Source organism: Chiloscyllium punctatum, chromosome 48 (genome assembly GCF_047496795.1).
Source record: "Chiloscyllium punctatum isolate Juve2018m chromosome 48, sChiPun1.3, whole genome shotgun sequence".
In the NCBI taxonomy this organism is placed as follows: domain Eukaryota; kingdom Metazoa; phylum Chordata; class Chondrichthyes; order Orectolobiformes; family Hemiscylliidae; genus Chiloscyllium; species Chiloscyllium punctatum.
This window is the reverse complement of record NC_092786.1, coordinates 53461990-53482100: the sequence shown is the minus strand read 5'-3', so window position 1 is coordinate 53482100 and position 20111 is coordinate 53461990. Positions and strand designations below refer to the sequence as shown.

General features: G+C 42.5%; 1 protein-coding gene across 2 annotated transcripts in view; it reads left to right on the top strand.

The window, feature by feature from the left end:
• coro2ba (coronin, actin binding protein, 2Ba) overlaps positions 1–19712 on the top strand; it is a 187392-nt gene extending 167680 nt beyond the window's left edge. For both annotated transcript variants that reach the window (XM_072565256.1, XM_072565255.1), the window contains exons 10-12: positions 3494–3584; positions 8767–8903; positions 11492–19712. In XM_072565256.1, the coding sequence (XP_072421357.1) occupies positions 3494–3584; positions 8767–8903; positions 11492–11623 (360 nt within the window). In that variant the 3' untranslated portion in view covers positions 11624–19712. The remainder of the gene's footprint in view (positions 1–3493; positions 3585–8766; positions 8904–11491) is intronic.
• The last annotated feature ends 399 nt before the right edge of the window (positions 19713–20111 follow it).

The window sequence follows — 20111 nt, the reverse complement described above, 5'->3', positions numbered from 1 at the left end:
TAATGATTGAGTGGGGGATATGCCAGACCATGAGGTTACAGATTGTGCTGGAGTACAATTCTGCTGCTGTTGATGGCCCTCAATGCCTTATGGATGCCCAGGATCTTGAGGTACTAGATCTGTTCGAAGTCTGTCGCATTTAGCGCTGTGATAGTGCCACACAACACGATGGGGGGTATTCTCAACGTGAAAGCAGGACTTCATCTCCACAAGCGCTGTGTGGTGGTCGCTGGTACAGATACTATTATGGACAGTTGCATCTGCAGCTGGAAGATTTGTAAGGGTAAGGTTAAGTATGTTTTTCTCTGTTTTAGGTTCCCTCACCATCCGCTGCAGACCCAGTCTAGCGGCTATGTCTTTTAGGACCCAACCAGCTTGATCAGTAATGCTGCTGCCAAGCCATTCTTGGTGGTGGACATTGAAATCCCCACCTAGAGTACAGTTTGCACCCTTGCCACCCTCAATGTTCAACATGGAGGAGTATTGGTTCATCAGCCAAGGGAGGATGGTACACGGTTAATCAACAGGAAATTTCATCACCCTTCTTTAACCAGAAGGCACCAGATTTCTTGAGGTCCAGTATCAATGTTGAGGAGTCTCAGGGCAATTCCCTCCCAACTATATCCCACTGTGCTGCCCCCTCTCCTGGGCCTGTCCTGCCAGAGGGGCAGACAATGGGGACACAAGCTGATATCTTTCAGCGGGTAATGCTCATCCTCACCCTGCTAATCAAATCATTGACCCTGACATTAATCCATTTCCTTTTGACTTGTAGATTTTCCTAGAGAGCTCCCTCAATGATATGAATAAGGAAGAGCTATCTTCACAGAAATGATTTGAAGGAAAATTTCTTCATATAAATCTGACTTTTTTTTAAAAATGTGATTTGACCTTCCATGTGGAGTCAAATTCTGTTTGATAACATTCTTGTGAAGTGCCTTGGGATAAAAAGATACCACATAAATGCAAATTGTTGTAGGTCAGACTCTCTCTGATCGTGAATTTGTCCCAAGTCCCTTTAAATCAGCCCAACACTGAAAGCCATTAAACTATACAATCTTCACTGTGTGGAAATTCATATTAACTGATCAGCTAAAGAAAGGATCGTTTTAATCTGTTGCCATGTCAACACACCGATTGAAACAAAAACTGTTTTTAAGAGTATTCGGATTGATTTCTCCTGCTTTAATCTACAGGGTAATCACTTTCAGAATCAAATGTTGCTCCACCGTGTCTCAATTAAACCAACCCCCAAACACCCAAGGCCCCCCACCCCATGCATCAGTTTCCTCCAATAGTATTAAACAGAAATAAATCCAGTGAACTCCCCAGTGACCCAGTTTGCAAAGATGGCCAGGGGCTACGAACAACAGAGGATCCAGCCTCGATTCATGGTCCATGCTGACAGTCTGAATCATCTCCTTCAGGACAAGGAGGAAGGAAATGTGAGGGGGCAAGTTCCTGTTCAAAACAAAACGTGTGAACTAAGGGGTAGCATTTTGTTTTCCAGAAGGTAACCTGTAATCATTTTCCTAATTTCGTTCACCACCACCTTTCTGCACCTCTAAGAGGGAAACAGCTGCAGAGAGTTTTTCTCCCAGTCCTTTGGCTAACCCCACCTTCACTCTGTCAGAAAAATGCGAAGAAACTTGGCATGAGGTGGCACCTCCCTCAATTCTTATTCCCTTTGAAGAGAGAGGTGTGGCTCCACAATAGGAATACTCCTTCAGAGACTGAGATCAAGACCAGCAGGAAAATGAAGGAAAGGAAAAGGTAAGTATTTCCTCTGGTGGGGATGAGTGCAGAATAAAAGGGGCATAACCCTTTTAAGAAGGGGTTAAAGTCAGGCAAGCACACTAACACCTCTACTTCCCCAGGAGGCTAAAGAAATTCAGCATTACCAATTTTTACCAATGCCCCACAAAAAGCATCCTATCTGGATGATTCGCAGCTTGATATGACAACTGCTCTGCCCAAGACAGCAAGAAATTACAGAAAGCTGTGAACACAACCCAGTCCATCACAAAAAACCCAGATTTCTATCCACTAACTCCATCTATACCTCCCACTGCCTCAGGAAAGCAACCAACATGATCAAAGACCCCTTCCACCCCAGGTATACTCTCTCCCACCCTTTTCCATCAGACAGAAGATACAAAAGTTTGAAAAGACATGCCAACAGATTACAGAACAACTTCTTCCCTGCTGTTGACAGACTTATGAACGACCATTCGTATATGAGAGTTGACCTTTCTCTGCACCTTCTCTGTAGCTGTAAGACTATATTCTGTATACTGTTCTATTACCCTGATGTAGTTCTGTAAAGTATGATTTGCCAGGATAGCACTCAAAACAATACTATTCACTGTATTTTGGTACATGTGACAATAATCAATCAAATCAAATCAAATCAAAGCACTAGGCCTTTTAGGACAGTGTGGGGAAATACTTCCTCACAGCAAAGGGAAGCCGGAATCTGGAACCCTAAACCCTAACCCTAGACCCTAACCCTAAACCATAACCCCTAAACGCTAAACCCAAACCCTAACCCTAACCCTAAACCCTAACTCTAACCCTAAACCATAACCCTAACCCTAACCCTAAACACTAAGCCACAACCCTAACCCAAAACCTTAACCCTAATCCCTAAACCTTAACCCCACACCCTAACCCTGAACCCTAAATCTAAACACTAAGCCCTAAACCCTAACCCTAACCATTTCCAAAATGAAAACTGTCAAGGCTTGGGATGATTCAAAAATTTCCAAGCAAGGATGGATTTTTTTTGATGGGGTAAGGAACCCAATTGGGGCAGAGGGAGTGAAGCTGCTGATTGGCTGTGATCTAATGGAATGAAAGCAAAGGGACTGAATTGCCTCTTCTTGCCTCATTGTAACAAGGCGTTACTGAAATCTTCATTGGGGACATCCAGCTGCAGTATTCAAAAAGCACAGCTGGCAGAAATGTGGGTGATTGGGTTTCCGGTGGAAGTAGTGATTATGCAAGTAAACAAATAAAATCCAGGTTAAAAAAAACTCATAAAAGCCAGAGACCTGGAAAATGATCTGCTATCTTAAGTTTAAATCAGTTCAATCAATTAACAAAGTCTGCGATAGGAAGTTAGCATGAGTGACAGCGAACATGGAAATCATTGGTAAAACCCTCCAGTCTCTTGGGAAGGAAATCTACCATTCCTTACCTGGTCTGGCCGAGATGTGACTCCAGACCCACAGCAATGTGGTTAGTTAAATGTTGGCTGGCACCTGAAACAGCTGGGCGAACCACTCCATTGTATTCACCAGCTTCCCTCATGGGCAAGTAGCAATGGGTAATAATTACTGGCCTTGCCTAGAAACACACATCCTGTAAGTGAATGAAAAAGTAGTTTCAACCTGCTTATTATGTTGGGAATGGAATAACTAGCATTAGGCAGCATTAAAGGAACTTGTGATTACTCTGTCCTTAACTGAGTTTAATTCCTCTTTGCTTTCAGTCTGAAACGTACCAAGAGGATATCTACCCAATGACATCTGGGACTGAACCTGCACTCACAGCAGACGAGTGGCTCAGCGGCATGAACAGAGGTCTCAGTGTTCCTGTTAATATTCGTAACACTAATGCACAGCACCAATTGTATCTCACAGTACTACTAGCAACCTCATGCAGAAATCCATGCAATTCTGATGACAATTACAGCCAGGGTTAAAGTACAATTGGACATCAACCTACAAACCCCAAAACTTGCAATTATTATGAGTGCGACTCATTTAATCTTTAAAGTTATTTGCTGATGAACCTCAAAGGTCTACGTTAGGAATCAACTGCCAAACTGAAGGAAAATAATTGGAGTCATAGAGATGTACAGCACAGAAACCCTTTGGTCCAACTCGTCCATGCTGACCAGATATCCTAAACTAATCTAGTCCCGTTTGCCAGCATTTGGCCCATCCAGATGCCTTTTAAAGGCTGTAATTGTATCAGCCTCCACCATTTCCTCTGGCAGGTTATTCCATACACACACCACCTTCTGCATGAAAAAGTTGTTCCTTAGGTCCCTTTTAAATCTTTCTCCTCTCACCCTAAACCTATGCCCTCTAGTTCTGGACTCCCCCACCCCAGGAAAAAGACCTTGTCTATTTACCCTATCCATGTCCCTAATGATTTTATAAATCTCAATAAGGTCACCTGTAGTGCACCTCACATTTCCCATGGGAGGTTTCACTGTATTATAAAGGCTGGATCATGGTGTATCATGCAAACATTTCAGAGAATAAGCAGTGCAAAAACAAGCCATTTAATTCAATCGGTGTGTGTCTGGGTTAATGTTGTACTCAAGCCTCCTCCCATCCTTCCTCGACTGAATCAAGCAGCTTAGTTGGTGACAGCCTCTGAGTCACCAATGTTTCAGGATCAGACTCCTGTGGCCTGAGGATTTGTTTGTCAGTGTTGTAAAGAATTTATATTAGGACCACGTCATATGTCAAATCCATAATCATGATCCTATCCTTGTGCTTCCACACCCATTCTGCTTGAGTTGTAATCCTGCTCAAACTGGTCATAGCACAAATTATGAAGAAACAGTGAGGTAGATTCTTGTCCTTCTCATCTGGGCGGCATACTGAGTCGAGTGTGGTTGTTAACATTTTTTAACAAATGGATTAGAGTAGAATTGTAAAGAAACAGACTGCAGTTCAGTTGATAACACAAATCACTCCAGGGTTTGAGTACCTAATTGAAGGATGGTGCTTCGATGCAGTGCTGAGGGAGTGCTGCACTAGCAGAGGTGCTACCTTTCTGAATAGCTGTTAAACTGAAGCCACAGTGACCTGTTTGGGTGGGTCTTACAGACTCTATGGCACTATTGTGAAGGACAGGCAAGTTCTCCCCAGACCTTTTAACCAACATCACGGAAACAGATTAAATTGTTATTGTCGCAGGTCTGTTTATGGGATCTTGCTTTGTACAAATTGACCACCCCATTTCCTACATTAAACTACACCATGAAAGAGCTTAATTTGCTCTTAGGGTTTTGAGTTGTGAAAGGCACTATATAAATGCCCAACATTTCCTTTCGTGAGATCTATGCTGGTTATTCTGTGTACGAGCAACCCTCCTCACCTTACTGTCTTCCACCTCATCAACATATACTTCTCCTTCAATATCCCATTAAATTTCTCTCGTTTAATTACATAATTTTTTTTCCTTTCAGAGTTTTCAGGTAAGATTCCAAATCCCCTGTCCTAGCTCCTCTTCATGTTGCATTTTGATACCTCACTCGAGTAGCTAATTGCGAGAACCTGGATGTTAATGTTAACAGGCTATTCAACTGTGAAAAGCAACACGTTTGTACCAAATCCTGGTGTCATTCCAAAAGCCACAGTAACATGTTTACATTCAGTGGGTGGGAGCCAGAACGGGAATTGTCATATAGACCCTTCCACGGTATCACCCTGTCCTTGCAATGTGATCATTTCCAGCTCCACTTTGTAAATGCCAATCTCCTGCATCTCAGTCACAGTATGTTCCTTGTGTTTTCTGCTCTTCCACTGGGGCAGGACTTTGTAACCTCACTTCAAAAGATGCAAATTGCATTGGGGAAAGCACGTATTCCAGGTAGCCACTTGGGCGAGGACTTTGGGTAGTATTGTAGAACAGAGAGACTGAGGGGTTCAACACCATCATTCTTTGAGGTCTGCGTCCCATATAGACAGGGTAGTTAAGAAGGTGTTTGGCATGCTTGCCAACATTGCTCAGTTTTTTTGAGTATAGGAGTTGGGACGTCATGTCGAGGTTGTACAGGCTGTTAGTGAGGCCTCTCCTGGAATACTGTGTCCAGTTCTGGTCACCCAGTTATAGGGAGGATATTATTAAGCTGGAGAAGATTCAGAAGAGATTTACCAGGGGTATGGGATGTTTGAGTTATAAAGAAAGGCTGGATAGGCTGGGCCTTCTTTCACTGGAGTGTAGGAGGTTGAGAGGTGACCTGATAGAAGTTAATAAAATAATGAGAGGTATAGATAGTGAATGGCAGTTGTCTTTTCCCTAGAATGGGGCATTTCAAGAGTAGGGGGAAATTTTCAAGATGAGAAGAGGGAGATTTAGAAAAGACATCGGGCAGATTCCTTACACAGAGGGTGGTTTGTGTGTGGAATAAACAAGTTTTAAAAGACATTTGGATAAGTACGTGAATAGAAAAGGTTTCGAGGGATATCGGCCAGGAGCAGGCAGGTGGGATTAGTTTAGTTTGGGATTATGTTCTCCATAGACTGGTTGGGCCGAAGGGTCTGTTTCTGTGATGGGGACCCTGTAGGAGGACACCAGAAGTCAAGCTTTACTGAATTTCAGGCTTATTCACAAATATTAAACACTATAGCATTCCTGACTCAACTATTCAATAAGCTTCTTTTTATATGTACTTGAGTAATTATCCACACTTGCTGTCACAGACACAGGAAGAGAAAAAATCTAAACCTCCAAATCCCCTTCCCTCCTATCCGTCATCAGTGTTGTATAGATATTTGATAAAGGAGATGTTTGTGTTTCCGAAGCCCCCATTACTGTGTGGTCAGTTTTTTTTTACAAAACTACCAGCGAACACCTTTTTGCGGGAGAACTGAACAAAGGTGCATAGGAGATTTACTAGGATGTTGCCTGGTATGGAAGGAATGTCTTTTGAGGAAAGGCTGAGGGCCTTGAGGCTGTTCTCATTAGAAAGAAGAAGGTTGAGAGGTGACTTAATAGAGACATACAAGATAATCAGAGGGTTAGATAGGGTGGACAGGGAGAGCCTTTTTCCAAGTATGGGGCCGGCAAACACGAGGGGACACAACTTTAAAGTGGGGGAAGATAGGTATAAGACAGATGACAGAGGTAGTTTCTTTACTCAGAGTGTAGTAAGGGTATGGAATGCTTTGCCTGCAACAGTAGTAGATTCGCCAAGTTTAAGTACATTTAAGTCGCCATTGGACAGGCATATGGGCGTACATGGAATAGTGTAGGTGGGATGGGCTTCAGATTAGTATGACAGGGCGGCACAAAATCGAGGGCCGAAGGGCCTGTACTGCGCTGTAATGTTCTATGTTCTATGTTTTATGTTAAAGAGGACATTTAGTCACATGCACACATTGAAAGAAACTGATACAATGACATTCACACATGAAAAATGTAGTTTAAGAGAACTCTCAAAACATATTAAATCCAAACAATCATTGTCTGTTCACATTTCTTTGACTGTCCAAAGGAGGAATCTCTTTCCATTCGACTTCCCTTTCAGATAAGTAGTGGAACAGGCTCAAGGGGCTGAATGGTCTACTCCTGTTCCTATGTCCCTAGATAGTTGAGGGTGGGATTCTTGGATTTATTGCATGGCTTTATTGAAGAGAACACTGCTCAGCAGGTCTTGTAGACAAGTACTTCTGGCTGCTCTGTCAGAAGGTCCGACGTCTTTATGGGCAAACTCAGGATTTTGGAACCAAATTTGAATTTTCGGGTAAGCTTTGACAGTAGCAGGTTGAAATTCCAGAAGGGAGTGTTCATCCATTCAAGGGGAGATTCCCCTCTCCCTCCCTCACTCCCAACCCATTATTATTCAGTTCAGAATTTGGAAGATGGATAATCTCTGCTGAAGTTGCAAAAGTGACCTGACCCTCTTGGTGTCAATGTTAGTTCATCAGTATCCATTTTAACAAAAGTTTCAACATGTGTAAAATCTTCCTGTCTCTACTGCCTCAACAATATTTAACCTTACTTCACACAATTAACACTGTCAGTGATGAAGAAGAGGACATTTGGTCCATCATTTATTAACGGTGCATTAACTATTGTCCCATGACACCACCTGATTCAAAGGTTTGGTCAGTGCTACCCTACCTGAAGAGCACTCGAATCACAGTCCTCCAACTATGTTTGGGTATCAATCCCTTGTTTAAATGCTAGCAATCCCCTGGTTCTGGAATATTTCAACATCACCTCCTCTCTCCTCCCCCCTTTAAGAGTTTCCTTAAAGCCTGACACTTCGACCATGTTGCTGGTTACACATGCAATTTCTCCACTTTTAGCTCTGTATCAGATTTCATTCAATTATGCTACTGCAAGTTTGTCATGTTGGAGGTGCTATATAAATGCATATTGGTTTTGCTTCATCTAAAGTCATATTCTGAATTTTTCAAATATATAATTGACATAGAAACATAAAAAGTAGGCAGAGGAATAGGCCATTCGGCCCTTCCAGCCTACCCTGCCATTCAATAAGCTCATGGCTGATCATCCAACTCAGTTCTCTGTTATTGCTTTTTCCCAATACCCTTTGATCTCTTTATCCCAAAGAACTATATTTAACAACTTCTGAAAAAAATTCAACCACTTTCTGTGGCCGGGAATTCCACAGACACACCAGTCTCCAGGTGAAGAAATTTCTCTACCTCTCAGTCTGAAATGGCCTCCCTGTATCCTTTGACAGTGACACACTTTAATATGAAACATAACATTGATTTTGTTAAAAACAAAATAGTCTATGGGAGAAAGAAATGTTAATTGATTTCTTTTTAGGCTTCCGTGATCTGGATTTGGGAATGTGTGACACTTCAAGCATATCAAGATTGTGTTATTTCTAAACAAAAGAATCCAAAAAACTGCAGATGCTGGAATATGGAAACAGCGATAAAATCCCTGCTGAGCTTTTCCAGCAACTTTTGTTTCAGTTTCGTCATTTCAAGTCGACCGTTTTCATGAGCCCTTATGCCTTGTGTGGTTTGTTTTGTGTCGCAGATCCAATTCTCATGTCTTTGAAGGAAGGTTACAAATCAACAAACGTTGCTTTCAAGGTGCCTAAAAAGGACAAGAAGAGTGTCGTTGTCAACGGAATCGATCTGTTAGAAAACGTGCCTCCTCGGACAGAGAATGAGGTGAGTCCGGAGAAATCCTGAAGGCAGCACTTTGAACCCACTGTGATCTCTTCCCAAGCCCTTGCCTCTCCTGGAAAGAGTGAGCACTGCAGATGCTGGAGATCAGAGTCAAAATGTGTGACACTGGGAATGCACAGCCGGTCAGGCAGCATCCGAGGAGCAGGAGTGTTGGGCATAAGCCCTTCATCAGGGATGCCATTGTCAATTCTCCTGCTCCTTGGATGCTGCCTGACCTGCTGTGCTTTGCCAGCGCCACATATTTTGACCCTTGTCTCTCCTGTCCATTTGGACAGATCAAAACCCCATCTGCCCTCTCAAGTGGCTGGGAAAAGGGTCACTGGAATATTTCAGAAAGAGCAGGGCCATTCTCCCCAGAGTCCTGGTCAGCATTTCTCCCTGAACTGAAATCTGTAGGATTGAGGAACTGGCCATGACATGTTACTTGTGGCTTATTTGGTAGCTCTCTTGTGTCCTGAGTCAGACACTGAGTGCTTGAACACAGAAATCCTGGCGGACACTCCAGTGCAGTACTGAGGGACTGCTGCACAGTCACAGGGACAAACTTCACATGAGGACTCCATCTTTGAAGCTGTACCTGCCCCGTCAGATAGATGTAAAGGATCCCGTTATGAGGATCTAGGTTGAGGACTCTAGGTCTGTACTCAGTGGAGTTTAGAAGGATGAGGGAGCATCTCACTGAAACGTACAATATACTAAGAGGCGTGGATAGAGTGGATGTGGAGAAGGTGTTTCCACTTGTAGGTGAAGGGCCAACCCTTTGGAACTGAGATGAAGAGGAATTTCTTCAGCCAGAGGATGGTTTATCTGTGGAACCAACTGCTGCAGAAGGCTGTGGAGGACAAGTCATTGAGTGTACTTAAGACAGAGATAGGTATGTTCTTGGTTAGTGAGAGGATCAAGGATTATGGAGAGAAGGCAGGGGAATGGGGTTAAGAAACATATCAGCCATGATTGAATGGTGGAGCAGATTCGATGGGCCGAATGGCCTAATTCTGCTCCTATAGTTTATGGTTTTATGGTTGCCCTGTTTTGAAGAAGAGCAGGTGTCTGGTGTCTGAGCTATTATTTACCCCTCAACAAAATGAAATTGTCTCACTGTCATTTGTGGGATTATTTTGGGGCACCAAATTCTGTTTTGCATTTCTTAGGTTAGAACATTGACTACTCTTTGAAATGACTCCCGAAACTGATTTATGAAAAGCTGGGGGGGGGGGGCATGGAGTTTTTTCCAATCCTTAATGAGAAGAGTGGCCTATACTCATTCAGATTAGATATTAGTTCTGATCCTTAGTCTCTGATTACTGCTGGAACCATTCATCTATCACAGCTTGTCTCAGTAAAGCAAGGCCAGGAAGTGGGAAACATTACTGATCTTTATCTTGCAACAAAATGCTGGTATATGGTAACACCAAGAATGGATTCATTTATTGTGCTGAGTAGAGTGCAATTACTTACTGACCAGGTTGGCACAGTGGCACCTGGGCAGCTTATTGTGATGATGCTGTGGCTTTAAGAGGTATATTTTCTCCTCTTTATTTTCAAAGAGAGCTTTTAAGACAGAGGTGCCAAGCTACATACTTGGCAAGCCAGTGAAGTAAACAACTTGTGAGGGACTTGGATTTTTTAAGTTGAAACAATGGAAGCAGCCTGGATGGGTGTAACCAGCTCTCACAGTCCAGGATTTCTAGGGTTTTTAGGTTTAGCTTTAAGCAATTGCTGTTTTGGGCTTGAAGAAGTGAAATCTATCTTTTCCCTCACTCGGCTACAGCTAGAAGCTGTAGTTTCTCTCCGCTGCTGGGTTACCTGTGAGATAAATCTATTTTTCTGAATTTGCCTTTTTGCCAAGGGCGTGTCGATACAGTTGATTCTGCTATAACATGCATTTCTTCAACACAAATTGGCTATAACGCGATTGAAGAATTTAGACCATTATTTGTAGAAACCAAACTTTCCTTACCTGTGTTGGCTATAATGTGAATCCAGACCTATTGGTTCAAATGGTGCTGCTATTATGTGATTTTCTTATAATGCGGGATCACATAGTAACAGAACTATTGTGTTATATCAGAACAGACTGTGTTGCTATGTTAGAACCAGTTACTGTGTCTACTATTCTGGAGAGTTAAATTATTCAAAGTTCTTCTCTGTTTTGTTTGTATCTTAATTATAGCATTTAAATAAGTTGTGTTTTTCCTTAATGTCAAATCATTTGACCAGTGGCATTGCATGTGAAAGAAGGCATTTTAAATTTGCCGTTAAAAATAAGATAACATTAGGCTTTGGGCTACCTTCCTAACATATTTTAAAGGGGTCTGGTCTGATCCATAATAATTATCCAAAATATATCAGTGCTTATGGAATACCATCAAATGCTGACTTCCTAAGGAGACTTCAAGGAGAGAGAGGAAATGAAAGGGGAAAATTAAGGGGGTGAGAGGGAGGAGGAGACGGAAGAGCAGGGAAGGAAGGGATGAGAATATTTGAAGAAGATTGTAGAGGGAAAGAGAAGGGAAGAGGACTAAATTAGAATTCTTTGGACTGATTTATTTCAAATGTCATTTGTTTAGCTCCTTCGAATGTTCTTCCGACAGCAAGATGAGATCCGGAGACTGAAAGAAGAGTTGACACAGAAAGATGTGAAAATACGGCAATTGGAATTGGAGCTGAAAAACTTGCGAAACGTCCCAAAGAGCACTTGAGCTGACAGCTACTCCCTCATCCCTCCTGCAAACCACTGAAATACCATAACCTGCAGGCTATAAGACCCCCAGTACTATAGGACCTGTTTTTAAAAAACGCGCACACATAGAATTCTTCCCCACCTTCCCGAAAGACAAGATAAACTGGAAGTCACATGTCTTTGTTTTAAAACAAAAAAAATTGTTCAGTTATGTGCACAACCTAATGCAAGATCTGAGATGGTCTATGCACTGTATCCCAGCAGGTACCTGGCGAGCTAATTTGCTGTTCTCATTAGCAACTTTGAGACATATATTTAAAACATTTCTGTGCTAGTGAACTGTTTTACATTAAATACTCCAAGGTGCCTCACAGAATCCATCTTTGTGAGCTTTGCCCATGCAGTTACTAGGGTCAAAGCTAAGTTTTAATATGTGAACTTAGAACAAGATCAGGCCATTTGGTCCATCAGATCTATTCCTTGTACAGTCCATGTATCACTACCTCAATCGTGGACTCTCCTGCTCAATTTAATCACAGTTGTGTTAGCTCCATCCCCCAATATTAATCTCTAACTAGTGTATCAGGGTAATGACAGTACATGGGCTAATGAAGGAACATCGAACGTTGAGTCCGACTGGCTTTCATACTGAGCTCGTTACTGTCTAAAATTCGAGTGTCTCTGCAATGGAAAAGCAGATTCTCAAGATCCAGAGTAGCTATGGCAGCATTAGATTAGAATGGAATATTGTTGCTCCATCGAGTGAGCACTCTACAAAATACCCCTCCCCCACTCCATCACTTTATTTCAACTCCAGCTATGACAGATAGGATGGAAGTATCCATTCTGTAAGGCCCAATCTGTTTCCACCTCTGCAAGGCCCAGTCTGACTCTCCCTCTGTAAGGCCCAGACTGATTCTCCCTCTGTAAGGCCCAGTCTGACTCTCCCTCTGTAAGGCCCAATCTGTTTCCACCTCTGCAAGTCCCAGTCTGACTCTCCCTCTGTAAGGCCCAGACTGATTCTCCCTCTGTAAGTCCCAGTCTGTCTCTTCCTCTGTAAGGCCCAGTCCAATTCCCTCTTGTTTGGTGAACACACAGCTCCAAACTGCCAACTGTGAGTTTTGCCCGTGCTACTATTAGTGATAAAGCGACATTTTTAAAATAAGAGAACTTGGATCCAGCACAGCCCATTAAATCTACTTGCAGTTTGACTTTGAGCACTTTGAAGGCCTTAAGATTGTCTGGTGTTGGAAGTGGAAATGCCCAACTACGATGCAGTAAATTGAGATTGTCCCTAATGATGATGGTAGGTTGGATGTGCCGTATCTGAGCTGGGGAGCTTGGGAAACAAACAATGGGTGAAATGGAGATGGTGACTCCAGACCTCCCCAGCACAGACAGTCTGTAAACATTGAGTACAAAAATATCTCGCCCCACACAACTTTAGTGAATGGGGACCGCCAGATACTGGGGCTCACCACAAAGATTTTCTGCTGGAGGTAATTGTTGAAAGGTTTGATTATATAAACTTGAGTTTCCTTTAAAGAGGACATTGCAATCCCTTTTAGGGCTTTAGGCCCCAAATTTATTACTGCTCTGTGGGCGGTAGATTCCACTTGAAATATTATCTCGGCCTGACATGAAGTCTGTCTTTTGAATGATTGTATATGTAGGAACAAGTCAGTTGTAATAGAAAGTATGATCTCAATGCAAGGGTCTACGCACATAAATATTGGGCAGAAAGGTGTGTTGGGGCAACCGAACTACCTAGAACTCCTATTTTGCCACCTTTGAGATTGAACAGAATAATGTTTCCTCCAGCTGCCAATTTCAAGGGTTGTAACATGAAATGATCTTGGGCTGTGTCAGCTCCTGTCCCAGTTCGCTTAATCCCTGTTCAACACCAAACACTTGAGAAGGCCCTTGTGTGGCCAGTGGAAATACTGAAACTCTGAATCAGGAAGAGGATGTTGTTTGAGCTTGGTGTCTGAGATCCATTGTTGGGGTAGAGTGGAGGGGATGTTACAGTTCCGTCCAAAGCTGTACTTGATGAACTTTGACCCTTTTCATAAGAAAGGGGCCAATCACGTTGCAGAATGGGAGAACGTGCTGTCAAAATTGTGTTTACATTTTCTCCACTTTCCTGCAGCAGATAGTGAAATCAACATAGAAATCACCATAGAATCGCTACACTGTGTAAATGTACTCATTCACCTTTCACGTAATATCTAGGAACATGTAGCAAGACTAGAGAGCCCTGGTCTGGCTGATTACAATACACTACCTCCAACCTTCTCATCTTCAATTGGTTTGAATTATACACCTGATCCCAGATGAAGCCTAAGCTATGAATGAGATGAAGTGAACACTATGAACTATATATTCATAACTGTTTGATGGTACAGTTCTTGAATGTTGTTGAAAAGAAAGACATGTGACTGAAGCTTTTCCTCTGGAAACATCAGGACACATGCAAGAATGCCAGATTTTAAGTGTTCACAATAATTTATACTACAGGAGAAAAGAGTGCTAATGGGCTGACTGATTGATTCTGATTGTTGCGATTGCTTGAAATTTGGCATTCTTGTGTTTGTCTTGATGAGTACAGGAGAAGAAGATGCAGTCAACTGTCTCTCTTACAAAAGTTATGGTAATTGCAAGATTTATTCAACTTCTGAAAATAAAAGTAGGCCTCTTCCATACAATTGAATTATTTTGCAAAACACTATATAGGATGGAGCACTATCACTGATGCTCTGGTTAGCTTCTTGTTCCCAGACAGACTCTGACTGAACCATTGGCAAGATTGCAGCTAACATCTGACCCCAATTCCTGAAGAGATATTCTTGAACAAAGAGCATTGGTAACATATGGGGAAGATGCTGATATTGTCAAAACGTGGTCCATGAAAATATAACTTGGGGCAGTTAGAAATGTTATAACTTATTATCATTGCACAAAGTCAAGATTTTCCCCTCTGCCTTTCCAACTCCAAGTTGCCAACCTAGCAGATATTTTGAACAATCACTTGGACGTCAATTACATTAGAATGTGTGAATTGAATGGGTGGCTAAATGTTCCAAACACTATGAACACCTTGTGACTGCCAATATTACAGTCAGTGTGGTGAGCAACCAGAGACATAATTAGACTAACACTTATGCACTTTGCAAACTCCACCACATTTAACAGAATTAAGGCACAGATACATGTTTGGCATAACAGACTAGAATATTTATTCAATACAGTCACAAACGTGAACAAGTCCGATAAATAATCCATCATCATGTCTCCCCAACAGTCTACAGGATCTGAGTATGCCTGCTTGTTAAATGGGTCTAGTTTTCAGCTTTTGTGAGAAGGTCAGTGAGGATCATACAGTAGAGAGAAATGAAAACTGATTCCAAGAAGGCGTAGCCTGCATACCCATCTCCTCCCCCGTAGCCTCGTCACTTTGTTCTCTGGTTTCGAAGACCCACAGAGAAGGTCGGTGAAAGATCTTTTGCATTTATCAGTATTTTCCTGATCAACCTGTTCACAGATGCTCTTTTGTACCTCCCTAGGTGGGACTTGAATCTGGGCCTCCTGGCTCAGATGTAGGGCACTACTGCTGTACCATAAGAGCCCTCCGCTTGTTCTTATACTATGGTTTCTCATGGAGTCCTGCAGATTTTCACATTGAATTAATGTTGAAATGAAGTCAGTCCTGTCATTGGAGGCAAGCACAGTAGCATAGTTAGATCCCATGATCAGCAGTTGAGATGAATGATGGGTAATTTTATGTTGGCTGCAGCAGGGAATGTTGGACAGGAACTTCCTGCTATAAGTGTTGCCATGGGGTCTTGTGATTCTATCCAGACAGATGGAGTCTCCAGGGCTAGGATGTAGTCTTCAGGAATTCAAGATTCACCTGTTGTGCAGGCTGTGAAAACCATTGCCAAAACATTTTTAAGAAAAACTCATGCTTGTTTCCACTTACTTTAAACACTCAGTTGTAAAGATATTGGAGATGGGACATGAAAGGTGTATTTGCTTGAGGGAGCTGGTTGAAGACAGTCCATTACATGAATCATTCAAGTGGGCATTCGATGATAATTTGGATAGAAAGGGCAAGTAAGAGTATGGAGCGAAGGCAAGAGATTGGCACTTGGTCATTGAACTAGTACAGGCACAATGGGCCAAACAGCCTCTATCAGAGCAATTCTATGATTCTGCTCAGGAATTCCAATAAGAGTTGGCAACCTTTCAGTTTGTGTGTGTGTGTGGTTGCCCTTGGAAATGAGGAGGATGCTTACTGCTGTCAGGTAGCTGTGCATTGAGTCTTGTAATGCAGGCAGCCTGCTGTGCTGTAATGACCAACCAATCCTGGCTGGCCAGCAGCACACTCTCATCCAGCCTCCTAAAGATTTATATGGCAGAATTTACAGCGGGATAACCAGTCTGCTTGGTTGCAGTATTCCACCCTTTCAGTGGCAATGAAGCCCTGATGTGGGATCTCACCTGGACCTTCTGGCCCAGAGGAAGGGATATTACCCACTGGCACCTGAAGACTTCCTGTTGCCTTTCAATTTACTGTCCTATCCAAAAGATGGCTTGCCCATCAGAGAACAACTGCTCTTGGTGGCTTCAGCTAGACCCAGCCTAGACCCAGCCGAGACCCAGCCGAGACCCAGACGAGACCCAGCCTAGACCCAGCCGAGACTCAGCCTAAACCCAGGCTGAAGCTCTGGAGTGTTGTTTCATCCCACAAGCTTCAGGTTCCCCACAATGTGTCATCTTGTGAAGTGCCAACGCCAACACACCGCCTCAGCTGTAGGGAGCACAGGCTGACAATTCCGGCATGCAGTCTGCTCCAATAGCTAGTCGTCAATTTGGTGTTGGTTCACCAAACCAAACACTGGCAATGGATCAGAGAATTACAAAGACAAGGCCAAGGACGGAATTATGGTATTTGGTTTAGAAGATAATAGTCTTTAAGGTACTAGGACCATGGGTATGCTGTGCTCAGGACCATATGTGTGATGGAGGATCAGTGGGACTAGTTTAGTTTGGGAAATTTGGTCAGCATGGACGAGTTGGACAGAAGAGCCTGTTTCTGTGCTGTATGACTCTCTAACTCCATAAGTGGCTAGAGGGGGATTGTAGAGATTTGGTGCACGTGCTCTGTTGCGGCAGAGCAAATCTTCGCCTAACCTTCCCTCAGGCGATTTGTGATGTGGCAGAGTAGAAGGTACCACTGTTATTTCTGGGATTGATTTATTAATGTGGAATAGCACAAGCCTTCAGTCCTGTAGCTCAGAGGACATCTACCCACCTCCATCTATCAGTGAAGGGGTGACTTCCCTTCACTGTTTCAACATTTCCAAAATATCAGATTGCCCAGAGGATGTCACCTTGCTGTTCATTCACACACCAAGAGTAAGACTATGTCTTTGACTCAAACTTTGAGTGAGAAGTTGGGCCTCACGTTTAGTGTCTATTTCAAAGGGCACTGTCCTATCTTCAAACAACATCAGAATTCCCGCACTTCAAATGAACAGGTACATAGATGATAAACCACCTTGCATGTTCCTATGAATATTTATAGGTATAAATTTTCTCCTGTTTTTGACATTCCCAAATATCAGAGGCTGAGCATGTTTCCTGTGTATTCCTTGGACAGGTCATTGCCCTGCAGCTCAGTAATGGGAATCTTGACACTGATTACCCATAGAGCCAAAGTACATGCAGGAGCCACCATACTTAACTGCCTGGTCTGCTCTGGAATTCATTCTTGATTATGCCAGCAGGTGACAGTACACAAATGTTCCTCGAGCCGAATATTATCGCTGGGAGAAATTAAACAATAATTGTAGATATTTTATAATTGATCTGTTTTGATATGCTCTTAGACACCTGTGGAGATGGTGTGACTTGTATCCAAGTTCTTCTGGTACAGAAGTGGGGACGCTGCCACTGTTTCCCCACGAAACCACAACTGTATGAACCAAGACAGCAATTATTAAAATATTGAATGCAGAAAGCATTTGAAGGGGCAGAGTTAACGTGGCAAATTCTCTGCTTAGTAGAAAAGAGACTCAGGGCTCATGTGGTACAGTGGCAATGTACTGGCCTCTGAGCTAGGAGGTCCAGGTTTAAGTCCCTACTGCTTCAGAGATGTGTAATAACTTCTCTGAATAGGTTGATTCGCAAAGTATCTAGAAAAGAGCTTGAATGTTCAGGAACATATCAAATGAGTTCACTTCCTCAATGTGTTGAATGTTACACAATGAAGCACACATTTCCATTTATATGGACTTGCTTGAACTCTCTGGATCATGGACCTTCTCAACAAATAGTGGCAAGCTAATGTTCAAATGTCATAACCGTATCAATGAATTGGCCAACTCTGAGTGAAAGAGCCAGGTTTGAGTCACTTTGACCGTGTCAGTGTAGACCAGGGGAGCCACTCCGTAATACCCGCCTGTTTCTGAGTTCCTCACCTCCGCCCCCCCCACCCCCCCCAACCCTGTGAAATGTATTTATTGCCTTCAATCTTGATATTTCACCTTTTTATAAAAAGGTGAAGAGAAACCTAAAGAGTAGCAGCTGGCCTGAAGTTAGCAATTATACCGTTTGATGCAGAATTGAATAATGCAGGTCAGGAATGAATCTACTCCGATTTTCTGTCTGTACAGAGTTTGCTGTGAAGCAGTTGGGTATAATCAGGTGGGTGTGTGCATTAATAGGGCTACAGGCAATAATTAAAATGGGATCAGAATAGTTCCTGCTGAGTATCTGCAGCATTTTCTGTCGTCAACGCTAACTATATCTGATAATATACAAAAACCTTACACCTGTTAGAAACCTACAATGTAAAAATTTGTTTTATAACAGGAACTGTCTATGCAATCTTGTCACAGTGCAAATGCACCCAGGGTTTATCAGTGACAGTTCCCATTATAGATATGGATATAGGAATTCACAATGGAGGTATGAAAATGAAGACAAGATGGAGACTGAAATAACCCTGATCCACTTATGATACCTCACTCATAACCCTCTTCACCCAAAAGCTTGTTTGTGACTGTCAATGTGACTAACTAACAATACTATTTTAATAAATGAATCCACAAATACTGTAATGTCGAGAATTTCTGGCTCAGTTTGAGCTGATTCTGTATTTGGCCGTTAGGCTGAGACCAAGGTGTAGTCCCTCTCTGAGTGACCGCCTGGGAGACCACAAGACATGCTGTGAAACCCACCACCCCAACACATTGTTACTACACTGTATCTCACACTCACAAAATACTGTTCATGTTCTGTGCTGAGTAACAATTAAGAATATGCAGAGATAAACTGCGAATGTAGAAAGGTACACACGTAATATGCTTTCGAGAAAATACAGCCATTATCTAACTATGGTTGACACAATCTCATTGATTCATGGGTAACTTACACTGTCATCCTGTTTTGCCTGGGCTGAAGAGGTCTGTTTATCTGTGAAAGTCTATATTTTCACTGAAGGAAATCTGGGGAGAAATCTAATTATTTCAGTCCATGTGCCAAGCATCAAGTATTAAGACTATTGTTGGGACAGACATTTGCTTGGGAGCAGTGAGTTTTGCAGTAAAATGAAAACTTAGAAGGGAAGTCATGGTAACATCGCGATCCCAGAGTGATTGTGGTAAAGGATTATGAAAAGAAAAACTCTTTTAGCTAAGAATAGACACTGAAGAAATAAATAAAATAGGCTGAGATTCCAGGATCTAAACCAGCCAACGCAGGCAACAGAGACAGACTTTCACATGAGGTAATGCTAATTGGCCAGACTTCATGGGGGTAGGCAAGTTAGATAATGTTGATGCCTTTTTGGATAGTGAGGTGATGAATTAGCCACCCCTTTGTGAGAATTGTTCAGAATAGATGGTAGTTAAAGACTCTGTGATATGTATGCACTGTACATTTTATTTTTGCCTATGTATAATGTTCTACCCTGCCATCATTGTGTAATGTGAATACTCATTTCTTCAACTAATAAAAGTCCTGGTCACTGTGATTTTACCTTTCTAAAAATCACATGAGCGCATTCAATAATAATAATAAAATGCTGTTTTCTCTGTTTTTAATATTCTGATTACTTAAGATTATTCAAAAGAGAGTCTTGACCTATAAAACATGTTGCTTCCCTCTATAACATCTCCAACTCTTTCGCATAGACATGAAGCACAATAGCTATGATGGAAATGGATATTGACGCACAGTGCCTCAGTGGTTAGAAAGCATAGTGTCTCAGTGGTTAGCACTACTGCCTCACAGAGCCAGGGACCCAGGTTTGATTCCGACCTCGGGCAACTGTCTGTGTGGAGTTTGCACATTCTCCTTGTGTTTGCATGGGTTTCCTCCCACAGTCCAAAGATGTGCAGGTTAGGGTGGATCGGCCACATTAAATTGCCCATAGTATCCAGGGATCTGCAGGCTAGGTGGATTAGTCATGGGAAACGCAGGGTTACAGGGATAGGATAGGA